At 38.3% G+C, this 22039-nt stretch overlaps 1 protein-coding gene across 3 annotated transcripts in view; it reads left to right on the plus strand.

Annotated features, from left to right (window-relative positions):
* Window positions 1-21174, plus strand: part of MAP3K4 (mitogen-activated protein kinase kinase kinase 4) — a 59385-nt gene extending 38211 nt beyond the window's left edge. For all 3 annotated transcript variants that reach the window (XM_030447767.1, XM_030447765.1, XM_030447766.1), the window contains 11 exons: window positions 894-1010; window positions 4547-4647; window positions 5732-5812; window positions 7396-7587; window positions 8274-8344; window positions 10530-10646; window positions 12395-12554; window positions 18597-18719; window positions 19259-19365; window positions 19574-19753; window positions 20631-21174. In XM_030447767.1, the coding sequence (XP_030303627.1) occupies window positions 894-1010; window positions 4547-4647; window positions 5732-5812; window positions 7396-7587; window positions 8274-8344; window positions 10530-10646; window positions 12395-12554; window positions 18597-18719; window positions 19259-19365; window positions 19574-19753; window positions 20631-20651 (1270 nt within the window). In that variant the 3' untranslated portion in view covers window positions 20652-21174. The remainder of the gene's footprint in view (window positions 1-893; window positions 1011-4546; window positions 4648-5731; window positions 5813-7395; window positions 7588-8273; window positions 8345-10529; window positions 10647-12394; window positions 12555-18596; window positions 18720-19258; window positions 19366-19573; window positions 19754-20630) is intronic.
* Window positions 21175-22039: the final 865 nt, after the last annotated feature.

A 22039-nucleotide genomic window follows, 5' to 3' on the forward strand; every position in this document is an offset into this window, starting at 1 on the left:
AACTAACAATAATACAGAGTTCTGAACTGTTTTATCCTCTCTTCCCTGTGCTGACTGCCAGTAAGTGGAATGCCTTTCCTTTCCTATTGGGGGCAAAGCATGTAGAAAATGCAGCATGTTAGTGATCCAGACTTTGTTAGAGATTTTGTAGCTTTTAAGGATAATATAGTATCTTTCCTTCTGCTTCCCCTTTATTTTACAGTTTTTATTGGTGCATTATTTCTCACTTTGAAGTTAATCTTGTCACCTTTGCCTTTCCTGAAAATAAAGGTTCAACATAACAAGCTTTAATTTAATGAAGACTACTCATTAGCAGGACTTATTTCCTTCCCCACTTTGAATGTCTGCATACATATCCCTGACAGTGCTTTCTGTATTTAGCATAGACAAAGACTTTACAATGTTGCATTCTGGAATATGGTGGCATTTCTGCATCATTACCAACCTGCTGAAAAGCTTAAAGCAGTGGATAGTTTTGCTTCCCTTCAAAAGCATTGACATGAGAATTAATGCAAATATAGATATTCAAATTTCAAAATAACCTTTACCATGCATATTTTTACTCAAACAGAGGGCCTTATTTTTCAAGAAGCTAAGCAGAGGGTCCTACTCTGCTAGATACTTTTTTGAAAGTCGTTTATCTCTCAGCAGGAAGTAGTACTACTCTAAAGATGTAGAGACTTTTTTCTTTTGCAGATTATTGTACATATTGGCAGCCCTTGAAGCTTCTGCGACCCAGTTATTCCACAGAAAAGTCTCGATGTACTTGGAAAAACTTTTAAAATCAGCCCTCATTATGCACACTTGATTTTTATTTTTAAGATATACTTCCAAGCCCGTACATTTTTTATTTTCTAAAAAATTGTTTCCTTAAGTCTTTCTTCTTGCCACAGCACACGGAGTGTCCCTTGTGATGCACGGAACCACTGCAGCGTTGCTGTCAGTCGCCCCGCTCCCCTCGGTAGCGACTCAGCTCAACCCAAACCTCTGAGCAGTGCAAATGATACCAGGTAGTTCAGCTCCGTGACGTAGCAGCCTCATTTTACTTACATCACTTACATCAGCTGTTTCTGCATATTTGCATCCTAGTAGATCATTTGCACCGTGCTTTTCTGTCCCATCGTGTCTTCCATTGGCTCCTTCATTGATGTTTGACTTGACCAAAGGTTGACGCCTTAGAAATTACAAGAACGCTTTCAGATTTAAAAGGTCTGAGCAATGCAGTACTTAAAGCATGCAATTCTGATGTAGATTACAAATTTGCTCCACAAAAATGACCAAGAAATTAGTGTATGCCAGCTAGTTCATTGGTATAACTACTAAATAATTAGTATTGAGAATGAATATGTTGTGCTACGATGACCATAATGTTCAAATAAGCCCAAGGATTTTTCTTTTTTTTTACTGTTAGGGAACAATTTTGATATTGTTGATGTCTGCCATAAATACTAGATGTTGGCAAACACAGAATTAAACACCTAGGATTACAGGGATGTGGGATTTTTATTTATTTCTTGCTAGACCTTTGGCTTCTTAGGATTCTGCAGAATAAACTTGATACAAAATAAATCATTCTTATATTATTTGTTTGAAGAAGTCACGTGTGCATTTTTTACCAGAATTGTGTTAGTATCTTTCTTGCTTTTAGCCTCTAATTTGGCTGTTGTATTTCAGACTGTTGGTATTCCTTCTTCCCAAACCACAGTCAGGTCTTTGACATGTCTCCCAGGTTCTCTAAATTTCCCCTCCTGTCCCCTCCTCCCCCCCCCTACATTCATGTCTGTGAAAATCCATGCAAGGGGATAAATAGCTTTTTAGATTCTTATTTCAAATGCAGAGTACCAAAAGCTCTCTAATATAAGAGATTCATATGAATGGAGATACATGACCTGACTGTGAAACAGCTGCAAAGAAAGAACTTGTAGTGAAGGAACAACAAATTGATGGTGACCAAAACGAACTTAAATATGACTTGGTTTTGAATTACTTATTTTTTTAATACATAATTGTCAGTAAAACCATCATGGTTTGCAGATTTGTAACAGCTGCATAGCATTTAGATGTTCAGAGGGAAGAAAGTTGCCACTTCTTACATAAAATCTTTCTGGCAAGTCTTTTTGGTTTATTTTTATGGTAAAATGTGACTTGCACCCTTGACCCTACAGTAACTCCTAGATTTGCAGCCTGAGTCTGGGCCTTTTTTTTTTTTTTATTTTCTTTGAAAATACATTCTTAGTTTTTGTAGTTGAAACTACATGTATTTATTGTATGTCCTTCATGTTTCTGTTTTAAGCCCTGTGTTGAAAAAGCCAGAGTAGGCAGTAGCCTGCAGCATTATGCACTTGGAAAGCTCTTCCCAACAAAGTAAGATTCTAGAGAATTTTCACTGAGAAGTTCTGACAGCTTTATGAACTGACAGGGTGGTTAATTAGTATTTATGAGTCTGAAAATGCAGAACTTGTTTATTTGCTAATTAGCCTTTACATAACATACGAAGAGGATTTTTTTCTCGGATATGTTCAGTACTTTGTGCCAAGACATATTTTTGCAATTAATTTTTCAAGAGGGAGATAGGAGGCTAGTTGGAGTTTTTTAGGGGTTTTGTTTACTGAGGAAGGCAAAATATCACAACATAATATTTTTATAGCAAATTTTAATGTAATTAAAAGCAAATTGCTGCCTTTAACACATTGCAGTCATAATTTTGAATATCATCTATTTGTCCTTAAAAAGAAAAAAGAAATCTGTTGGATCAAGAAAGAATTTTTTGGTTTTGTAAACAAGAAGTGTAGAGCGTAGCTACAAGAATAGGACAGAAAACAAAAACTTTGTATGCTTCCAGAAACTCCTTAGACATTTGTGACATGATTGTAGGCATTAAATATCTATAAAAAGTAGATTTTAGGAATTTGGTAAACTGTATTAGGCAGTGTGTAGTGCACAAATGCCACCATAGTTCTGCTGAAGTTTTTCTTAAAAAAGAGAAAAATCCAGTTGAATAAGACTAGAAAATAAAATCCAGAGCAGCAATACCTGTTTTTTTACATTGAGCTTTCTGATTATTGTACACTTACACTATATTCATTCAAATGACCTTTATATGCATTTAATTTCTGACCTAGCTGAGGTTATTATTAATGGTTTTATATTTTTCCAGGACTAGAGAAGAAATTTAGTGAGTTTTCTCTCTTACTCCGTCTGCGTGCCTATGAATATGCACACAGTTTTTCTGCTCTGTGCCTCTATCATGTGATGAGAAAAAGCTCAAACTTCTTGCTGATTTAAATCTGAACTTCCTGAGGAGTACTGAGGATTTCCACTTGTTCTGTTCCTGTTTCTTCTCAAACTTTAAGAGATTTAGGTGGAACTAGTGGGGAGTGTGAAGCAAACATCTTACTGAGGGCGTTTGCATGGGAATAGTGCCTTGGGTGTTGGCTTCTTTTCTCAAGATTGTGAGGATTTTGGTTTTGCTTGTTATTTTGTGGTTTTTGTTGGGTTTTTTTCTTGGGTTTTTTTCCTCTCTATTACTATTATAAGGTAATAATTAGATACAGTTCAGAACCAACTTTAGAACTATAGGGAAGTCTTCACATAGTTTAGTGCACTTTGTGATTCAAGGTATTTTTCATCTTCTTGTAGTTGTTAGCTTTCAGTGAAGGACTTAATGAAGTGACAGAAAAATGTTCCTCTAATGTTTAGCTCATACCTCTAAAGCATTGTGTTAAAGGGAGTATCTGTCACTGCTCTCCCTCTCTGTGTTTTAAAAATTTAAAGGGAGCCTTGCCCAAAAGGGAGCTACTGTAGAAAGATTTTCATAAAGGAATTTATGGCTCTAAAACATGGGTGGATTGATCATTGTCTCAAGTTGGAGAAAAGTGTCTGAAGATTTAAGGATTTCAGACTTATTTATCTCAGTATTAATTTCCTTTTAGTGTGCTTATTCATCTGGGTCTTACTCTGAGGTACCTCATTCTACTCTGCTGTCTGAAGGAGCTAGGGCCTCCAAGCAGTCAAACTGTTGTCATTTAACAATGTCCTTCCTGTTTGCTGGCTTGTGGCTCTTCCCACTAGCTTTGACTTAATGGCTCTGACTGTATTTGCAGCATGCTCAGAGCATATGGATTCAGTAACTGCACTTCATCTGGTAACGTGGCTCATGCTATCACCCAGCTGAATCACTGCTGATTGTATATCCATACCTGGCACCAGCTGCATCCTGCAGCAGCTGTCTGAGTACAAGTCATTAAAATGGGTTCTGTTGTTGTGGCCAAGTAACAGTTTCAAGTTGTTGATGCTTTTGAAACTTAGGGTGTTTCTTCCATAGAGTGGCATAACTAAAATGCTATAAAAAGCCTTTATTTGAAGGGGAAAATGTCATAGAAAGGATTTTCCTATTACCTCTCGGCATCGAGATTTCTTTCATGTTACATTCGTGGTTCATGAACAAGGCTTCAGAGGTTGTTTCTCTTTAAAACTTCAGTAAATTGTCACCAGTAGTTATTTAGTGCAATGCTAGGTTAATTAGTACAATGGTTCTTTTTAACAGGGGTTCCAGTGTCCCTGAAAATGATCGACTGGCTTCAATAGCAGCCGAGTTGCAGTTCAGATCCCTCAGTCGTCACTCCAGTCCCACTGAAGAGAGAGAAGGTGATTGTAACAGTAACAGAGTGTGACCTGGATGTGCAGATGATTTATGTGATTAACATATTTCTCTCTATCCCAGCTCTTACCCTTTCAAAGTTTTTTTCAGCTTTTCCCACTGATAAATCTTAGGTTTTTTTAACCTTTACACTTAGAATGTCAGAGTAAGTTCTTTTGTTTTCAGGCATTTTCACTGTTCTCTTCCTTTTCATATTGTTTCTGGATTATACCCGAAGGAATTTCCTGGTGCCTTAATAAGTTGCAGTGTTCAAAATGAAATGAGTAACATGATTGCTGTTGATGAGGCATGAACTGGACCCATCAGGGAACTGAAAGAGTCCTCTGTCCAGTTCTTTAACTACTACTGCAGCATTCACCTTGCAAATACTTGAAGGGACAGGGTGTGTCATGTGACATCTTGATCAGGGCTCCTCATTAAGGTTTCCTCCTTAATGTGGTATTTATTAAGCCCCTCTATATGTGGTATTTATTAAGACAAATACTTTAAAACATTGATTGTTAAGATGGTGTGTTCTGTGCAAATTAAAATGAATTACCAAATCTCAAGCAAAGCTTATATCATGGTGATCGTGCACATGAAGTAGATTTTTAAGAAAGAAATGTCTTTAAGATTTATACCAAGAGGTGTGGGGGGATTTTTTATGGCTTTTTTTTTAAAACAGTGTTGAAATATGGTCTCTTTATTCCGTTATGTTTATTCCCTTTTTTACACATTTGTGTGAATGAGAAACTGACTTAGGTTGGAATTAATACAGATCTTATTCTATGGAACCTTTGAAAATTGGTTTCATGCAGATTTCATGCATATTTGGTTCCGAGTGCCCTGACTTGAAGTGCTTCTTTCAGTTGTGGAAGAAGATATCTGTTCCTTTACAATTGAATCCTATGTCACAGTAGCTTTCATAATTTATTTGCTAAACATAACTAATGTTTTCATTCAAGAGTTGCCTCATATACTTTTAGGGTGTGTCAGTCCTGAAATGTGAAATCTTAGCTTCTGCTGAACATAGTGGCATAATCTTTAATACGAGATAAAGCCACTTTCATGCTCACAGTGTTATTTCTCTAGAGCCATCATATCCAAAGGGAGACTCAAGTGGTTCGTCCCGACGGAGTTGGGAGCTCAGAACTTTAATCAACCAGACCAAAGGTAGGTTTTTTGAAGTCACTGCAATACAATGTCGATTAAACTGGTATTAAAGGGCTGAATCTTAAAGCTGATTGTGAAGAGATTTTCACATCTTTGTATACAGGAAGGGGAAAAACTTCATTGCAGATAGAAGGTACTGCTAACAAAATCAAAAGGTGTACTCATAGTAGGGGTAGTTAAACTTCATAAAAGTTACATATTTTCAGTTTCTGAAAGATAATGTGTTCTATAAATTAGCACGTTTATTAGTATAGAAATTGCAGAAATTTGCTGTCCCTATTCAGTCCTCAGTTATGAATCATATTGATGGTAGGAAGCACTTCCTCTCTTCCCAAGATCTCTCCCCAGGCTGTGTTTTTCTTATTTTGAGTGTCTAACAGAGCATGGTCCTCCAGTTTCCCAAATTCAAGGGTATTATGTGACCACTTCCTCTTTTTCCTGCTGCTTGTTTTCATGAAACTTTAAATAACTTCTTTACTTCTGAAACTCCTGTACTGTACAGATATATGCATGTAGTTTGCTTGCATGTATTCTGGCAGGGTGGAACCTCATGAAACATGAGAAAAAAGTTTTCTGTCACAGGAAAACTGGTCTCATTATGTGACTCACACAGACCACAGGAAGAACAGAAGTTTTTTTTCTGAAATCTGGAAGGCTTGTTTTTTGGTTGGAACATAAACACTGAAGGAATTAAGTTTGTTTAAACTTGAAGAGAAGAATGAGGGACGACCTGAAAATGTCTAGAATAATACTGTAATGGGAACTGGTTTTACTGTCCCCTGTGAATAAAACAAAGATTTGGCAGATTTTATGAAGTGGTATTAATTATAGGTAGACAGTAGGATATATAATTTGGGAGTATCAGTATCTTCATCTTTTGGAGACTGTTAGAAACAGGTTAGACTAATGTTTGTTAACAGTGACAGCTGTGTAATTATTGTTCTTTACAAAGAGCAAATTAATTGATGCTGCCTTAAGATTTCTTCTGCCCTCATTCACTAGGATTCTGTTTCATAACTCCAGCTTTCAAGTCCTGTCTAATACCTCTAAATTTTTTAATAAACAGATGCTATGAGTTTTCCAAGAAACCTCTCATCTCCGTAGAGCAAAACCTTTCCTGCCTGACTTTTCTTGGTGCTCTTAATGACTCTGACATATTTCCACTATATTAGTGGTTAGTTACAGGCCAAATGCAAATAACTATATTGTATTTCATGCCTTTAATTTCCTTGAATCAAGTAAGAGTTGATTAGAATAGTACCAGTATTCTCATTTTACTTCAGTTTCCTAGGATTCATAAGAGATATTCTAATATATATATAAAATTATATATTATATATAATATATATATTATATATAATATATTATATATATACATAATATATTCTTATATATCATTGATAAAATCTTTTATTCTCTTATTACTTATTTATCATTGGTAAACTCTTACTATTTAAGATAAATAAATTGGACTCACAAAATAGTTGTCGTCTAACTCAGGTCACTTCACCTGATATCAGAAGGTAACAAATGTAAATACAGTGAATATTACTCAATCAAGGAAATTGTTTATCACTTTTTAGACACTGCTTCGAAGCAAGCACCGATTGAGGCTGTTCAGAAGTCTGTTCAGTTGTTTGAAGAACGAAGATACAGAGAGATGAGGAGGAAGAACATAATTGGCCAAGTTTGTGACACGCCAAAATCTTACGATAATGTCATGCATGTAGGTTTGAGAAAAGTGACTTTCAAGTGGCAAAGAGGAAACAAAATTGGTACGTTCATTTTGCCTTCATTTGTAAGGCTAAAACATCAAGCTTAGTATTTTTGAAGGGAATCTAGGATTATCTTTTGAAATCTTTGGTCTCTGTGCAGGTAATAGCAGCATCACTGAAATCAAAATGTTAAAATACAAAATACTATTGCAGTGAGGGTTTCCTTTATGTAGAACTTGAGGGAAGTTTTCAGTGGTCAAATAGTAAGAAACAAATGAGCAGAAGGATTTGGTTAGGACAATTACTTAGGTATGATCCTGCTGTTCCTACGTGTGTTGAACCCTGTGAAAATGTTTGAGTTCTGCTTTTGGAAGAACCAGAAATATGAAGAGATGAGTACAAACTTTGGGGTTTGTTTAATTTCCCAAGATTATTGTTGTTTCCTGTATATGATGGTTGTTTCCTCTCTGGTTTGTGATCTGTGGGGAAAATCCTCATGTTCATGGGAAGTTTTCTTCCAGCTCAGCCTGTTATTGCAATGTTTTTACTTTTAGTCCACTTGAAGTCAGGACTATGTAGTATTAGATGTTGCAGATTTAAAGCTACTTGAAATCTTAAGTGAAAATAAAGGCAAATAACCTTAGCATGTGAGGTTTTCAATAATGTTTTCTTATTGCAGTTGATGTAGATGCTGCTTATGGAATGTAGTGTGATCAGTGTTTTTTACTTTAATTTTAATTCTGCAGGTGAAGGCCAGTATGGAAAGGTCTATACCTGCATCAGTGTTGACACTGGGGAGCTGATGGCTATGAAGGAAGTGAGTTTTCTGTATACAAGTATCACTTCTGCCCTTGTTTTTCCACATCATATGTGCATTACTTAGCAGGCATTCAGGCATCACTGTTGCTAGCTAACTAAAGGATGGGAAGACGAATTGTTAGTGTAGCCTCATCTGCTATTACCACTTGTTCTTCCTTAAGTTGCTTAAGCTTTTTAGTTTCAATTTAAGTGTGTTTCAAATGAATGATATTTTTCTCCTAATCTCATTAGGGCTGTTGTGAACTAAATGAATGTTTGCTTAATAAAAGCTCTTAAATTATTTTTAAAGAGCTTTCTGATCAGTGAAGACCAAACACAAACTTATATTTTACTTTGGAGTATTTCATCTCACATTTTGTTCTTTTTTTCTTTATTCCTTAGAGAAAAAGATTAGAAATTTCATATTGGCTGTTTTTCAGCTTTTTCTGCAGTTTAAGTGATCTAGGCTGAATCACAAAACTATTGACTAACCTGGTGGGAACAGAAAATACAATTTTCAGGATAGAAGTAAATAAAGCTGTGTAGGCAAAGAGATCCATTTTCCCTACAGCACGTTGGTTTTAAAAATATTTGTATAGTTTAGTTTTACTGCATTTCTGCATCTTCAGACAATGTTGAGCAATTGTTGACAGCAATTACCATGCCAGCTCTTTGATGCTAGAGCAGTTACATTTTAGCAGCCAGTTCTTTTACACTCACAATATGTACATGATAGCAAGACTGGGCTTGTGCTTACCTTCTTGTACCATACTTATTCACTGACTAACTAGGAGCAAAACTTGAAATTTTATTGTGTGTGAGGTTTTTTGTTTTGTTTTTTATTTTTTTTTATTTATTTCTCCTGATGAAATTACATTTCCCTCCCATCAATATCACTCTGCTTCTGGAATTCAAAGTTGCTTTCTAGATCCAGGTGCTTTTTACCAATTAGCACATGTTTGCTCTTCAGCAGAAGTTCATATAAGTGAAACGGACATGGTTCAAAAAACCACTTCACTATTATGCTAAATATACAATATCCTACCTTCTCCTTTAGGATTTTTAACTTCCAGGATTATTTCACCAAGAAACATTCCCTGCTTTCCCACTTTGGCCATAGATGTTTTCAGCTTCCAAATAAAAGGCTTTTCTGAATTTCCTTACATGTACCTTAGAAGAAGGTGTTCTTTCATATTTTTAAACTGGCTACAAACATTGCATTCCCCAACCCCCTGAGACTTTTCTTCAGAAGTTAATGTCTAAATCACAATATTGTTAAAATCTCTAGAACTTATAGTGGACAAGCTTTGCTACAAACATATAGCATTGCAACTTGGAAGTGTTAGGAAATGCATTAAATACTAGAATATCATTTGTCACCTTTTTGTAATCTCCATGTATTTAATTTAACTACTGTCTAAGCACAAACTGTATCCTAGAATTGTTGTAGAGAACATAACAATCATAACATCTTCCCAAACAAAGGTAAAATAATGAAGTTAATGAAGTTTCTGTTTTCTGCAAATATGGTAAAAGCAGCATCTTCCATTACTTCTTTTGCCATAACATTTTGCTTGTCTTTGTGTGAATAGAAACTTTAAATGAGTCTTTCAGAAGACTTGATAATTTTTTTCCTCCATGAAAAATCCATTGCAGCAGATTATAGGAGAACTAATGTAAACCTGTTTCTTTCATTGAAACCTTTATGATTGTATTTGTTCCATGCCTCACCTTTTGAGGCAGCTGCCTCATTCTCAGTGAAGAAACCCTTCAAAGAAATCTCTTAGAATCTCCATTGATGGAGTACCTGATAATTAGTCTATCTTGATACCTTCCACTGATGTTACTTTCATATACTCTTGTGCTGTATCTACAATGTTTAAGATGGAAGGCAAGCTCAGAAGATACATGTATGTGCACACATGTGTATTAAACACTTAATTAGCAGCATTTTGCTGGTACACATTTCATAACTTATCAAATTTGTAGGTAATTTTCCACAAGAAGTATCATAGTTTCATGTCCATTTTGCTTAAGTTTGGGGGTTGAGGAGTGGTGTTTTGTTTGGGCTTTGGGTTTAGAATAGGTTGATTGGATTTTGTGGGATTTTGTTTTTTGGTTGGTTGTTTTTTAATTTTGTTTGTTTATTTTGCTCCTTAGTAATTTTAAATAGTGGCAAAATAATGAAAAATCTTTTCTTGCAGATAAGATTTCAACCTAATGATCACAAAACCATCAAAGAAACTGCTGATGAGCTGAAGATTTTCGAAGGCATCAAACACCCTAATCTTGTTCGTTATTTTGGTGTGGAGCTCCATAGGGTAAGAAAACATAAATTATTGGGGTTTTTTTATAGGGCAGAGGGAAAATTTTAAGCAGCTTTGAGTCACTGGAGCTTTTACTCTAGAACGTTGTAGTTTAGCTTAATTGTCTGGATGTGTCTTGTCTGTCCTTTTTTCTCTGAATGCTGAGGTCTCTGAACCATAGTTTGGAGAATTTACTTTTAATTGGTACTAAAACAGAGAAGATTTGCAATAAGTGAACAGAGCAAATAGCGCTGGAGCTGTTCCGTGGTGCTACTCAGTTACACTGCTCTAAATGTAAGGTAGGTCCAATACAATACGATCACTTTTGCTTATAGATGAAGAGTAGACAGCCTAAAGCCCTTCACTGTTAGCAGCAAAGGTTGTACCAATATCTTGTTAATTCCTGGAAAAGCTTTGCACTGGCATTTAAATCTTGATACCAAACAATTATCTTAAGGAAGCAGATCTTTTGGAATTCAGCTTGCATCTCTCTTCAGAACGAAAAATGATTTTTCTTGTTTGTTAAATTGGATATTTGGAATAATTTCTTCATCGAAAAGGTTGTCAGAGACTGGAACAGGATGCCCAGGGCAGTGGTGGGGTGACTGGAGCTATTTAAAAACTGTGTAGATGAGGTGCTGAAGGACATGGTTTAGTGGTGGTCTTGGCAGTGCTGGGCTAATGGTTGGACTTGGTGACCTTAAATGTCTTTTCCAGCCAAAACAAATCTGTGATTCTAATGAAGCCTGAAGGTTTTCTTACAGAGTTGGATTCCAGAACTGCTTGCTGAAGTACCCTAGTTTTTATCACTCCTTGCTTACCACATGTCCTTCCTACCTTCCCCTGTGAGTCTCAGGTCCTTTCTGTAACTGCCCAGTGAATTGGGCAAGGGATCATAGAATCATGGAATAATTTGGGTTGGAAGGGACTTCTAAAGGTCATCTAGTCCAATGCCCAACCAGGATTAGGACACCTGCTGTCTGGCTGGAAATCAGTGTGTGGATTTGAGTGCTCAGGACGAGTGAGTTGATTTGCTGACCCATTGCTGGTTTAGAAAGGGACAAAGGCTGCTTTCAGTCTGCATTTCTTTACTTGGGGACACAGCTGTGGGTATCTCAAAGAGCTAAGTGTCTTTGCCACCTTTTTTGTAGGAATTAAGTCTGGCTGAAATTGGCTGGGCTTGGAGAGAGAGAAAGGGAAGAAGAAACTATTTTTTTTTTTTTTTTGAAGTGAGTTGAGTTGGCATGCATGTTCAAGCCACAGACAGCAAAAAAATCTTCCCCATCCCAAGCAGTCAAAACATAATATTGCAGGAACTGGGAGAGAGAGACAATAAAAATAACCGAGCCCCAAATGTCATTTTACCTTTTTCCATAAATGTGCAAAGGATCTTTTTTTATTTCTGTGTAATACACCTATGAGATTTTTAAAGTGTTTTTTGATTGATTCCAGAGTAAGTATTTTGTACCACCAAACAGTATCGGATACATACAAATTCTGCAAATAGACATGTAGCAGAAATTTTTCCATAGCTATGCAATAAAAAATATTAGGCTGGAAAATGCCCAAGAGAACAGAGCTTTGAGAAGAATTTACTAGGTATTTCATGATAAGAGGTATTTTCATTAAAACATGATGTGGTACTTCCATTGTTGTTTCAGAAACAATGAAGGATGGCAGGAAAACATGATCCTAATTCAGTGTTCAAATTTTTTTTTTTTTTAAATTAAAGCCAATCAAATCTGGTTTGGTTCCCACAACAGGAAGAAATGTACATCTTCATGGAGTACTGTGATGAGGGCACCCTGGAGGAGGTATCCAAACTGGGCCTTCAGGAACATGTCATTAGGCTCTACTCAAAGCAAATCACAGTTGCTATCAATGTACTACATGAACATGGTATTGTTCATCGAGACATTAAAGGTAAAGTAAATCAAAAAAGGTAATGTGGTTGTTTCAGTGTTTGATGAAGGGGGATGTGAGGGGTGGGGGACATACTTGCAGATTTGCCACACATTATATATGTAGCCATTAAGTGTGTAAAGCCTTCCAATCATTTTTCAGTTTACAATTTGTTGGCTAGTTACATGCTCCTTTTTCAGTGCAGAACATAAAAACAAAAAAAGTGTTCACAGTTGGCATCACAAATTTATAGTTTCTGCCCATGTTTAATATACAACAGTTTCTGCAGAGGTTGTTAAGATTGCTGACGATTCGTCCAAACTCAAATTTTGAACCTTTTATTTTTAGTTCTTATATACTGAGTTATGTAATGCTGTTTTTCTTCTCATCTTTGCAAGAATCAGTGGTGTTTTCTGGGTGCTGATAAGCAATGTTCTGTGGAAATTGTCTTGTGATTCCCGTTTTCCAGAAGAGTTCTAGCTTTTCAGACAAATGGTTGATTAAACATAGTAATAAAAGGCTAGTTAAAAGAAGCTAAAGAGATACAGGAAAATTACTTACCTGGTAGGTTTTTTTCCCATACATTTATCTACTCATGCCTGGATCTCAGCATTTGCTTACAAAATGAGCAGACTGGTTTTGGCATTTGCTTAAGGGACCCAGTGTCAGTCCACATTTCACATTAATTTTTCTTTTCCTGCGCCTTCCAAGAACATCCTCCATGTCTAGTTATCTTGGTTTTGTTATTCTGGCATATTTTCCACTTAGCAGAAGGTAGGGGAAACAGTGCACACATTAAACCCTGTGAATGCTCATGTTATGACAAGGCAGTGCAACCCAACGATGCTGGGTTTCTATGTCCCTCTTGCTCACAGGGTTTTGAATCACCGCAGCAGTGTAGGAGGTTCCCAGTTGCTCTTGGTCCTCTGGCCTCGTGCTTCTCATTTGGGAAAAGAACTATCTACGGTCCAGAGGCCTCCCACCCAGGTAGGCCACTCTTGAGTCAGTTTTGGCTTTTTTTTTTTTTCCTAGAAAACACTTTCCCTCACTCCATTCCCCAGCAATCTTGCCTTTTCCGGTTCTCCTTCCTGACCAGATGTTTCTTTCCAGTTGTGGATTTCCCTCCGTGCTTTTCACAGTACCCTCCTTGCCCTTTACTGATCATTCCATATCCAGGTTCTGTTTAGCTGGATTATGCTCTCCTGGAAGCAAAATCAAAATCTGAGGCTGGCTGACAGGGATTTCTTTTGTGCTGCTCTGTCATTGCTGATTTCTGGATGTGTTTCCAAATAGGTCTTCCTCTCATCAGGGGAATGCAGTGAAGTGAGAACTGTTTAACAGAACTGTAGTGCTGTGTTATCTGAGGGCATTTCTGTTGCAACAGGTTCCTCATGCAAACGTTGGGGTATTCTTTGAGAATGACAGCAGCTATTAACAGAGATTCACTGCAGACACATCTGCGTTTAGACTTTCCCAAAACCTCAGTGACAGAATATGAAGACAAGACACAGAGGGTATTTTTATAAAGCACGGCTGATGTTACACTGGAGTTCTCTGTCTCCTTTATGCTCACATTGCATTTCCAAGTTTTTAATCTAACAGCAGTAAAGAAAACTCTGGTTTTACTTCTAGCTCTTCTGTAGTCAGGTATGCTTATTTTTCGAACAGAGAAGAATGATAATATGTCATTCAGAATGTTAAAACTGTTTTCCTTTGGAAAACTCATTGTCACATCACACTGCATCTCTCATGGCCAGTTTGCTGAACATCACTGTGGATCTATTTCTCTCAGCAGCAGAAAAACAGTTCTTAGAGTAACTGCTTATACCATATCCTGCAGTTGGTGTTTGCAAGTACCTTTTGCCCAAAAACTGAGTCTTGGTTCATGGTGTCCCCTTGTGTAGTGCTGTTGTCTTTCAGATGCCATTATGGCATCCACTTCTATAAGTGTAAAAGATGCAGCAAGACACAGCTACCTTCAATCCTTTTTCAACCTGTAGTTGTGACAGCAAGATGAGGGTAGTGTTGGCTGGTTGTTACACTTGGCTGCACTGTTTTTTATAAATCTGCATCACTGTATAAAGCTGTTGGTGCTAGTATGTAGTAGGTGATTAAATCTTTTGGGATAAATAACCCCTGTGGCTGAGCCCAGATTCTTCAAAACTACTTCACTTTTTGTAAGGGAGCAGTTCTGCTCAGTGATTGAGTATGACAGAATATTTAATGCTGAAGGGAACCTCGGAACATCTCTTATTAAGTCTTCTGTTCAAAACAGGGCCAATCTTGGAGTCAGATCCAATGGCAAATTAGATCAGATTGTTCAGGACTTTGGAGATAAGAGTTATCTCCAGGGATAGGGATTCCCTTTTCTCTGGGCCCCATCCCAATGACTGACCTATCCCTACGTGAAAAACGTTGCTGGCACCTCCCTGGAATTTGCAGAGGTTGCTGTTTGTTTCCATTGCCTGGTATCCTTTCACAATGTGCCTCTAAAAAAGTCTGTTTCCATCTTCTTGATACTTCCCCACTAGACAGCTGAAAACAGCAATAAATCCTCCTCCACACACACTCTCCCTCGGTCTTCCTTTCTGCAAGCCAAAGAAACTGATCTTGTAACCTCTCCTTGTGCATCACGTGCACCGACCCTCTTGCCATCTTGATGTCCTTCTGCTGGGTTTACTCCAGTATGTCAACATCTGTCTTGTAGTGAGGAGTCCAAAAACAAGACACAGCAGTCCATGTGTCATCTCTCAAAGTGTTGAATTAAGGGGAATTAATCATAGAGGTCAAGCCTGGTACTTTCTCTCTGGGAAGAAAGGGTCTATTCTAGAAGAGTGCTCAGATTGCTTTCTCAGAAGGAATACAAAAAATAAAGGGATTTTATCTGAAGCTTCAGTAAATCAGAAACCTGTGAATGAGATGCTCTGGGACAGGAAGTCTTCATCCAGTTGTTACTATTTTATTGTCCTCTTGTAAACTTTGTGAGCTGAAAATTTTTGCCATTCCTGCCTTCATGTCTTCATGTTGAGCCCCATGGTTCTCATGTTGAGAACCATGTGTTCATGTGTTGATCAGGAAAGTCATTTGACAAGAGACAGACGGCTGTTCAACAGGAGAGTAAGGGCACGTGTCATGCTTTCCAAGAGACTGAGTAAAAGAGGATGCTGAAGCTGATTTTCTCTCCTAAAGGGTAGCATTTGTCTTGTTTGTTTCTTGAATGACTTTGGCTGCTGCACTGTTTAAGTACTGGCTGAGGAATGTCTGTGAGCTGCCTCTCTGGAATTATGACACAGTCTTTAGTAGTGGGGCTTTTGGTACTGCTCCTCAGACTCCCAGTATTAACACCAGCACTTCTGGAATATCATGCTGGTGCACTTTTCACTACTCTTAATATAGGATGACTTGGCACAGGGATACAGGATGTGAAGCTTAAATGCTTTGGGTTGTATTTTGTTCTCTCTGTAAAAGGGCACAGCTTTTGACATTTGTTCTGTGCTTGCAGTCTGCCCAGAAGGTCTCGTGCTGTAAATGGCAGCAGGGCTGGGCAGAACTGCTCTACCTCTTGCACTGCCAAGTACATCCAATGAACATGCTTTCAACAGTGTATGTGTAGGAGGAGAGAAGGAACAGATGGGTGTTTTGTGTCTTTTTGATGTTTTAACCATAGTCTCTGGTTTTATTTTGCATATTAACCATGGAAGCATGGTATGGAATTGTGTAATGTTCGAGTAGCATTAGCTGTCAAAGGTAAAAAGCATCGAGCATTCTCACAGTACTGCCTTGTGTCTCCTGTTCTCTTACCTAGCTCCTGCTGCATTCTCTGCAGGTTTTATCTAACAAGGAGACTTTTTGTAAAGATTCCTTCTAGAGTTTGGTGTTTGGTCTTCAAAGCTGAGACCAAGAGGCTTAGAAAACAGAGGCAGGCAACACATCAGTGGAAACCTTCTTGAGCTGACAGAAAATGTCAGCAACAGCAGTGTTCAAGTGCTGTCTCCTTATTCATGGTGAAGCTTCTGTTCATTGCTCTGTTCCATTTGACAGCTCCAGGTACTTTCAGGACAAGGTCTCACAAGAACTTTCACAGTACCATTTATGCTAAATCTTCACTACTTACTTCTCAGTGGGCAAACTTCAGTTTGAGATGCCTTGTAATTAATTTTTGAACTGAATGAAACCAAACTATCAAATAGCTTTATATTCAGTCAGAAGAGAGATGATCGCACTTCAGCTCTGCTAGTTCCCACCCACTGCAGTAGTCAGGCCATCTTTCTTTCTGCCCTTCTGTGAAATCTTCATGTTGCTTTCTTGAAGAATGGGAACATAGGTTTCTGGAACATCCTTGTAAAAGTATGACAAGTAATTGATGGAAAATCTTTAGAAAAACTGTCTTTTTTAAAGAAAAGGTTTATCACAGAGTAACTGTCACTCTTCTACTGCATTGCCCGTACTTAGCGTCCCATCAGGCTGTCCTCTTGTACTGCTTTGGTGTGTTTCTGGATTCTCTTTTGTTCAGGGAGCTGAAGGTTGGTCTGCCCAGCTCCCTTACACATGCTTGTAATTGTGGGGTGACTCTGAACACGTATGTCCCTCTGGTAAATGGCAGAATCCAGGCAAAGAAATCTGATTTTGAGTATGTTCAGGCACCTGAAGTGGAAAACTTACGGATATAATGTGCAGAAGGGTTGTGTTCATTGAAAGTTAATTCTTTCAAAACTTGTAGTAGGCTTGCAGTAATTCAAGGTTGAATTTACTTCTGCTGATGATTTTGTTCTCCCTTTTGCTGCAGTTCTTTGTGATGCCTCTTGGACTAAATAAGTTTTGCTTTCATTATCAAGCATTCTTATAGTAGTAAGAGAGGTCCTTTGAGAAATGGCCATGGTCTTGGCATCATTGACCTGCACTGCCTTTCTTTTTTGACTTGAGCTTTTTGAGGATTCTTTTTCAATCAATATCTTGAGGATGCCCAGCCGAGCTAATCAGAAAAAGTCATTAACTAAAAGAACATCAAGGAGGAGCAGCCAAGAATTCCCACAGTGCCCTGTGTTCAAAGTGGAACAAAAGCGAGAAACATTTAAGGTTGTATTCAGATGAGCCATTTTTAAAAGAATCTTCTGTGTGACATGGGCAAAGGCTATGTGTAACAAAGTCCCCCAAACCAGTGTTGTTCTGTGCAATACTGTTCATCTTTGTTCAAGAGAGATCCCAGCTGAAGCTGTATTTCTGCAGCCTTCTTGTGGCTTCATCGTGATACTTGTAGAATCCAGGATCTGGCTGACATGTATCACTGAGCTCCTGCTCAACCTGTTTTCTTTTGGCTGTCAACATGTGTTTTGTCAGGATGCTGAAGAAAAGAAAGCCACTGCTTATCAAACCCACTTGGCTTATTTTGCAGTGTTGTGTAGAGCAGGGGACTTGAAGACAAATGCAGATTTCCCTTGGAGATTTTCAACAATGCTAGGGAAATTTTTTTTCAGTATAGCCACCTATTATAAAGGTATCCCTTCAGAAATGCTTGTGGAAGTAGAAAACAGGAATGAGCATTTGGTTGAACATGTAATAAAATGCTATAAACTGCATTGTGCAAGTCAGCAGTGAGGACACAGCTGTAGGATATCATCTCTCTTGACTCAGCAGAACTGGAAAGAGCTAGTGGGAGGTGAGCAGCAATGGCCTCTGCCAGGGAGATCCTTAAGGACAAGTGTTTTGTTGTAGTGCAACACTTAAAGGCTAAGCACTGGAATTCATACGTTCCTGGAGGAGTGATTTCTCATAACAAGCATGTGTGGAAAGCTGTTGAGTTTTTGTGCTGTACTGCTTGTTGTAAACTTCCAGCAGACTTAGTGTTAACACAAACCCACCAAAAATGCCATTGGCTGATAGTAATGAGCCCGTTCAGGAACAACTCAAATGCTCTCATATTCCAGGCTTAATCCACAGGTAAAGTTCTAAGTGTGAATTCAGCTGTCACCTACTGTGTAACTTGCAAGAGTATATTGAGCATCTCTCATTCCTCAATTCTGCACTAGTGTAACAACTGTTACTGTTCTCTGTTGTGTTTCCTAGGAGCCAACATCTTTCTTACCTCATCTGGACTGATAAAACTAGGAGACTTTGGCTGCTCAGTGAAACTGAAAAACAACACTCAGACAATGCCTGGAGAAGTGAACAGTACTTTGGGGACTGCAGGTGAGGAAGCATGTGCTAGGCAGATACTTGTCTGGTTACCATAAAAGAAGATAACCTCTGCTAAAAGCCCTGGGCTGGAGTACCATGATGTGCTTCAGGGAAACTTGATTTTAACTCTTAGATGTGCTTTACATCCAGAGGCCAAAGCAATCAGTGAATGATACAACTGGAGAGATGAAGTTGTATATGACTGGTAATTATACAGATGCTGGAGCTGGTGTTTTCTGGGCCTGTATTTTTCTCTGAAGCTCTACTGAACAGTACTTTTCTCACTGAACAGCAGCTTAATCTATTTTTTTAAAAATAGCTGAAAACATGTACTGTACCACCATTTGCACTGTCACCTTTCACACTGAAAGACTGTTGCAAATGTATGAAAGGGCAACAATCCTGCAAATGACAAAACTTGACAAGGAAAGCTGAATGGCAGTTGATTACAGATGTGTTAAAAAGCATTTTGTTTGCCCAGTCAGTCTCTTTTAATATACAGTGTTCCTTCTGCTGTATGAACTGATGCCATCCTGTGTGTTGTTTTGAAGCTTACATGGCTCCAGAAGTCATCACTAGAGCGAAAGGAGAAGGGCACGGACGTGCAGCAGACATCTGGAGCCTGGGCTGTGTTGTTATAGAGATGGTCACTGGCAAGGTAGGAATGATTCATATACTGAATGAATGCAAACTGTTCTCAGCAGCTTTTCTGCAAATTCTGGCCACACTCCTAGCAGTTTGTCACACCTAAGCCTGCAGGTACTGGAGTGGGTTTTAATTTCCTGGGCTACAGAAATAGATGAGCTATTGGATAGCGAGTTACTCACTAAACCCTCTCACTTAGTAATGGTTTTAACCTGTTGCAGAGGCCTTGGCATGAGTATGAGCACAACTTCCAGATCATGTATAAAGTGGGGATGGGTCATAAACCTCCTATTCCTGACAAAGTGAGCCCAGAAGGCAAAGATTTCCTCTGCCACTGCCTGGAAAGTGACCCAAAGATGAGGTGGACGGCCAGCCAGCTCCTCGATCATCCTTTTGTCAAGGTTTGTCTCATGGCTTTGGCTGCAAAGACTGTGGATGGAATTGGAAATGGCAGTGACTTCCTTGCTTGCAGCTGTGCTGCAGGGCTTTCTGTCATGGTAGGAGGATGCTATCAAGTTGCTGTTGTCCAGAAAACAAGGTCTAGCAACTTTCCAGAGCTGTAGGTGATGTTGCCAGTCAGCATCTGACTTAAAACCTGGTGTGCACCATGCAATAAACTTTCACTGCTGTTTTGTGATATGTTATCTTTATGTAAAAAAGGCCTGTCAAGCTTCAGCATAATAGGGGTTAATTGGTTCTGAATGAAGCAGGGGTCTGCTTTTCTTTTGAGTTCATACTTAATGTTAAGTTCATATTGAATATTGATCTGGTAATTGGCACAGAAGTCTGTAGTTGTTGTATGAACTATGGTTTGATTCTTTTCTTAAGAATAGGCAAATATTCACAGCTACAAATTTAGAGGTATTGGTAACTTTTTTGTTTGTTTGTTTGTTTTAAGAAAGAGGAACACAGTAGGTTATTAACTTCTGTCCCATTTTCTAGCATAAAGCTGTTTACTTTGGTATTCTGGTTCATTAACAGTGTGATCACTATTGGGATCATTATACCCATCCCATGTAGCCGGATCCCATCCACTACAGAGGCAGAATAATTCTTCAGGCACATGAGAGTTGCGTGGTGATAGTGGAAACACCTGTATTCACACAGAAACACTTTTAATTCGTTATCTGTGTAACAAGGGAGAAGGAAAAAAGCTTCAAAGATGCTCAGTGGATGTGCTAAAGAACACCTATAGACTCCATGAAGAACTGGAGCTGTTGTCATCTTCATGCTCCAGTAGGAGACAATTGAATTAATTGCCTTTTGTCCCCTTCACAGGTTTGCACAGATGAAGAATGAAGTTATTCAATCTCTGGCCTTTTTTATTCTGGCAAGGTATCTTTTAATCACTACTGTATGTAATATTTACATAAAGACTGTGCTGAGAAACAGTATAAAAGTTGAACTTACGAAGACTGCACAAGTGACGGGCGTCACTTTCTCTGCTGCTCCTGTATGTTTTACTTGGCACATGTTGCTCATGTGACAGTGTCTGCAAGTTGGAAGAAGCTGCATGTTTCAGTGAAAGTGCCATTACTACTGTATATGGACCATACCTTTTTTGTTCTTTATCCTGTTTCTCATTTGATTGAGAACTGTAATGTTAATATGTAGTATTTTTGAACTCTTTAGGTTCAGAAAAATGCTGTAGTGTTACCAGGCGTTTTGGACCTTGTTTTTTAATCTGTTTGTTGAGTGCACTGACTGTGAACTTTTACTGGTTTTTTGTTTATTTGTTTTTGGCAAGCTTCAGATTTGTTATGCACAAGGCTGATTAATGAAATTTTTAAAAAAGTTTTTTCTCAATAAATGGTTTATTTTAGGAGTTGGTGGTGAAGGGTTTTTCTTCTGAAAATAAATATGTGGGGTTGTGTCGTATTTTACACTTCTGTTTTCAATGCTTGTTCAAGCCTGCTAAGCTAACCTAACTTATACTGTGGTAGTCAAGGTTTTGTCAAGTTCAAGTTGTGTAAGATGGTTCTTACACAAGTGGTAACAGAATTAAGGTTCTGCCCCTACTTCCTCTCCTGAGGAAATGAGGTGACATGCAATTCCTGACACTAAGGGGTAGAGACAGGGTCTGAAATACCTCGAATCTGAGTACTGTGAACAGAGATGCTGTGTGGTCTGCACAGCACTTCTATGGCCAAGAGTAGGATGAGTCAAGATTATTCTTGTGTGCTGTTTGGCAAACACCAGGAGGCTATTGGTCCTGGACTTTGGTAGCCCCATTGTCATTGGGAAATGACATTTTGGGATCGACCATTCCCAGACTGGCACCAGTCTCAGAAGATGGAGAGAAGTCAGAAGGGGTCAGCAATTAGAATAAATAGTATGTAGCACTTGTCTAGTGAGATTATTTTGTTTGCTGTTTAAAGATGACTTTGTTACTTGCAAGCATTGGTGCAAGTTTACATATTCCTGTTACATTTTTAGACCTGTAATTGGGTAACTTTATAGAGGAAAGAATTTGCTTTTAATATCTGTTTTTCTTCTAGAAGTCCTATCTTTCGTCTTCAGCCCACAAACCCTTGGTTTGTTACAGGTATGGGGCAGCTTTCAGCAGCTGGGTGAGCTGTTGAGAAAATGTCATGAATTCTGACAGAGCCAGAAAAGCAGGAGCCTGACTGTGCAGGTCACCAGTGCAGTGTATCCAGCTAGGCTCTAAAACCACAGTGCTGAACTCA

This window comes from Calypte anna, chromosome 3 (assembly GCF_003957555.1).
Source record: "Calypte anna isolate BGI_N300 chromosome 3, bCalAnn1_v1.p, whole genome shotgun sequence".
In the NCBI taxonomy this organism is placed as follows: domain Eukaryota; kingdom Metazoa; phylum Chordata; class Aves; order Apodiformes; family Trochilidae; genus Calypte; species Calypte anna.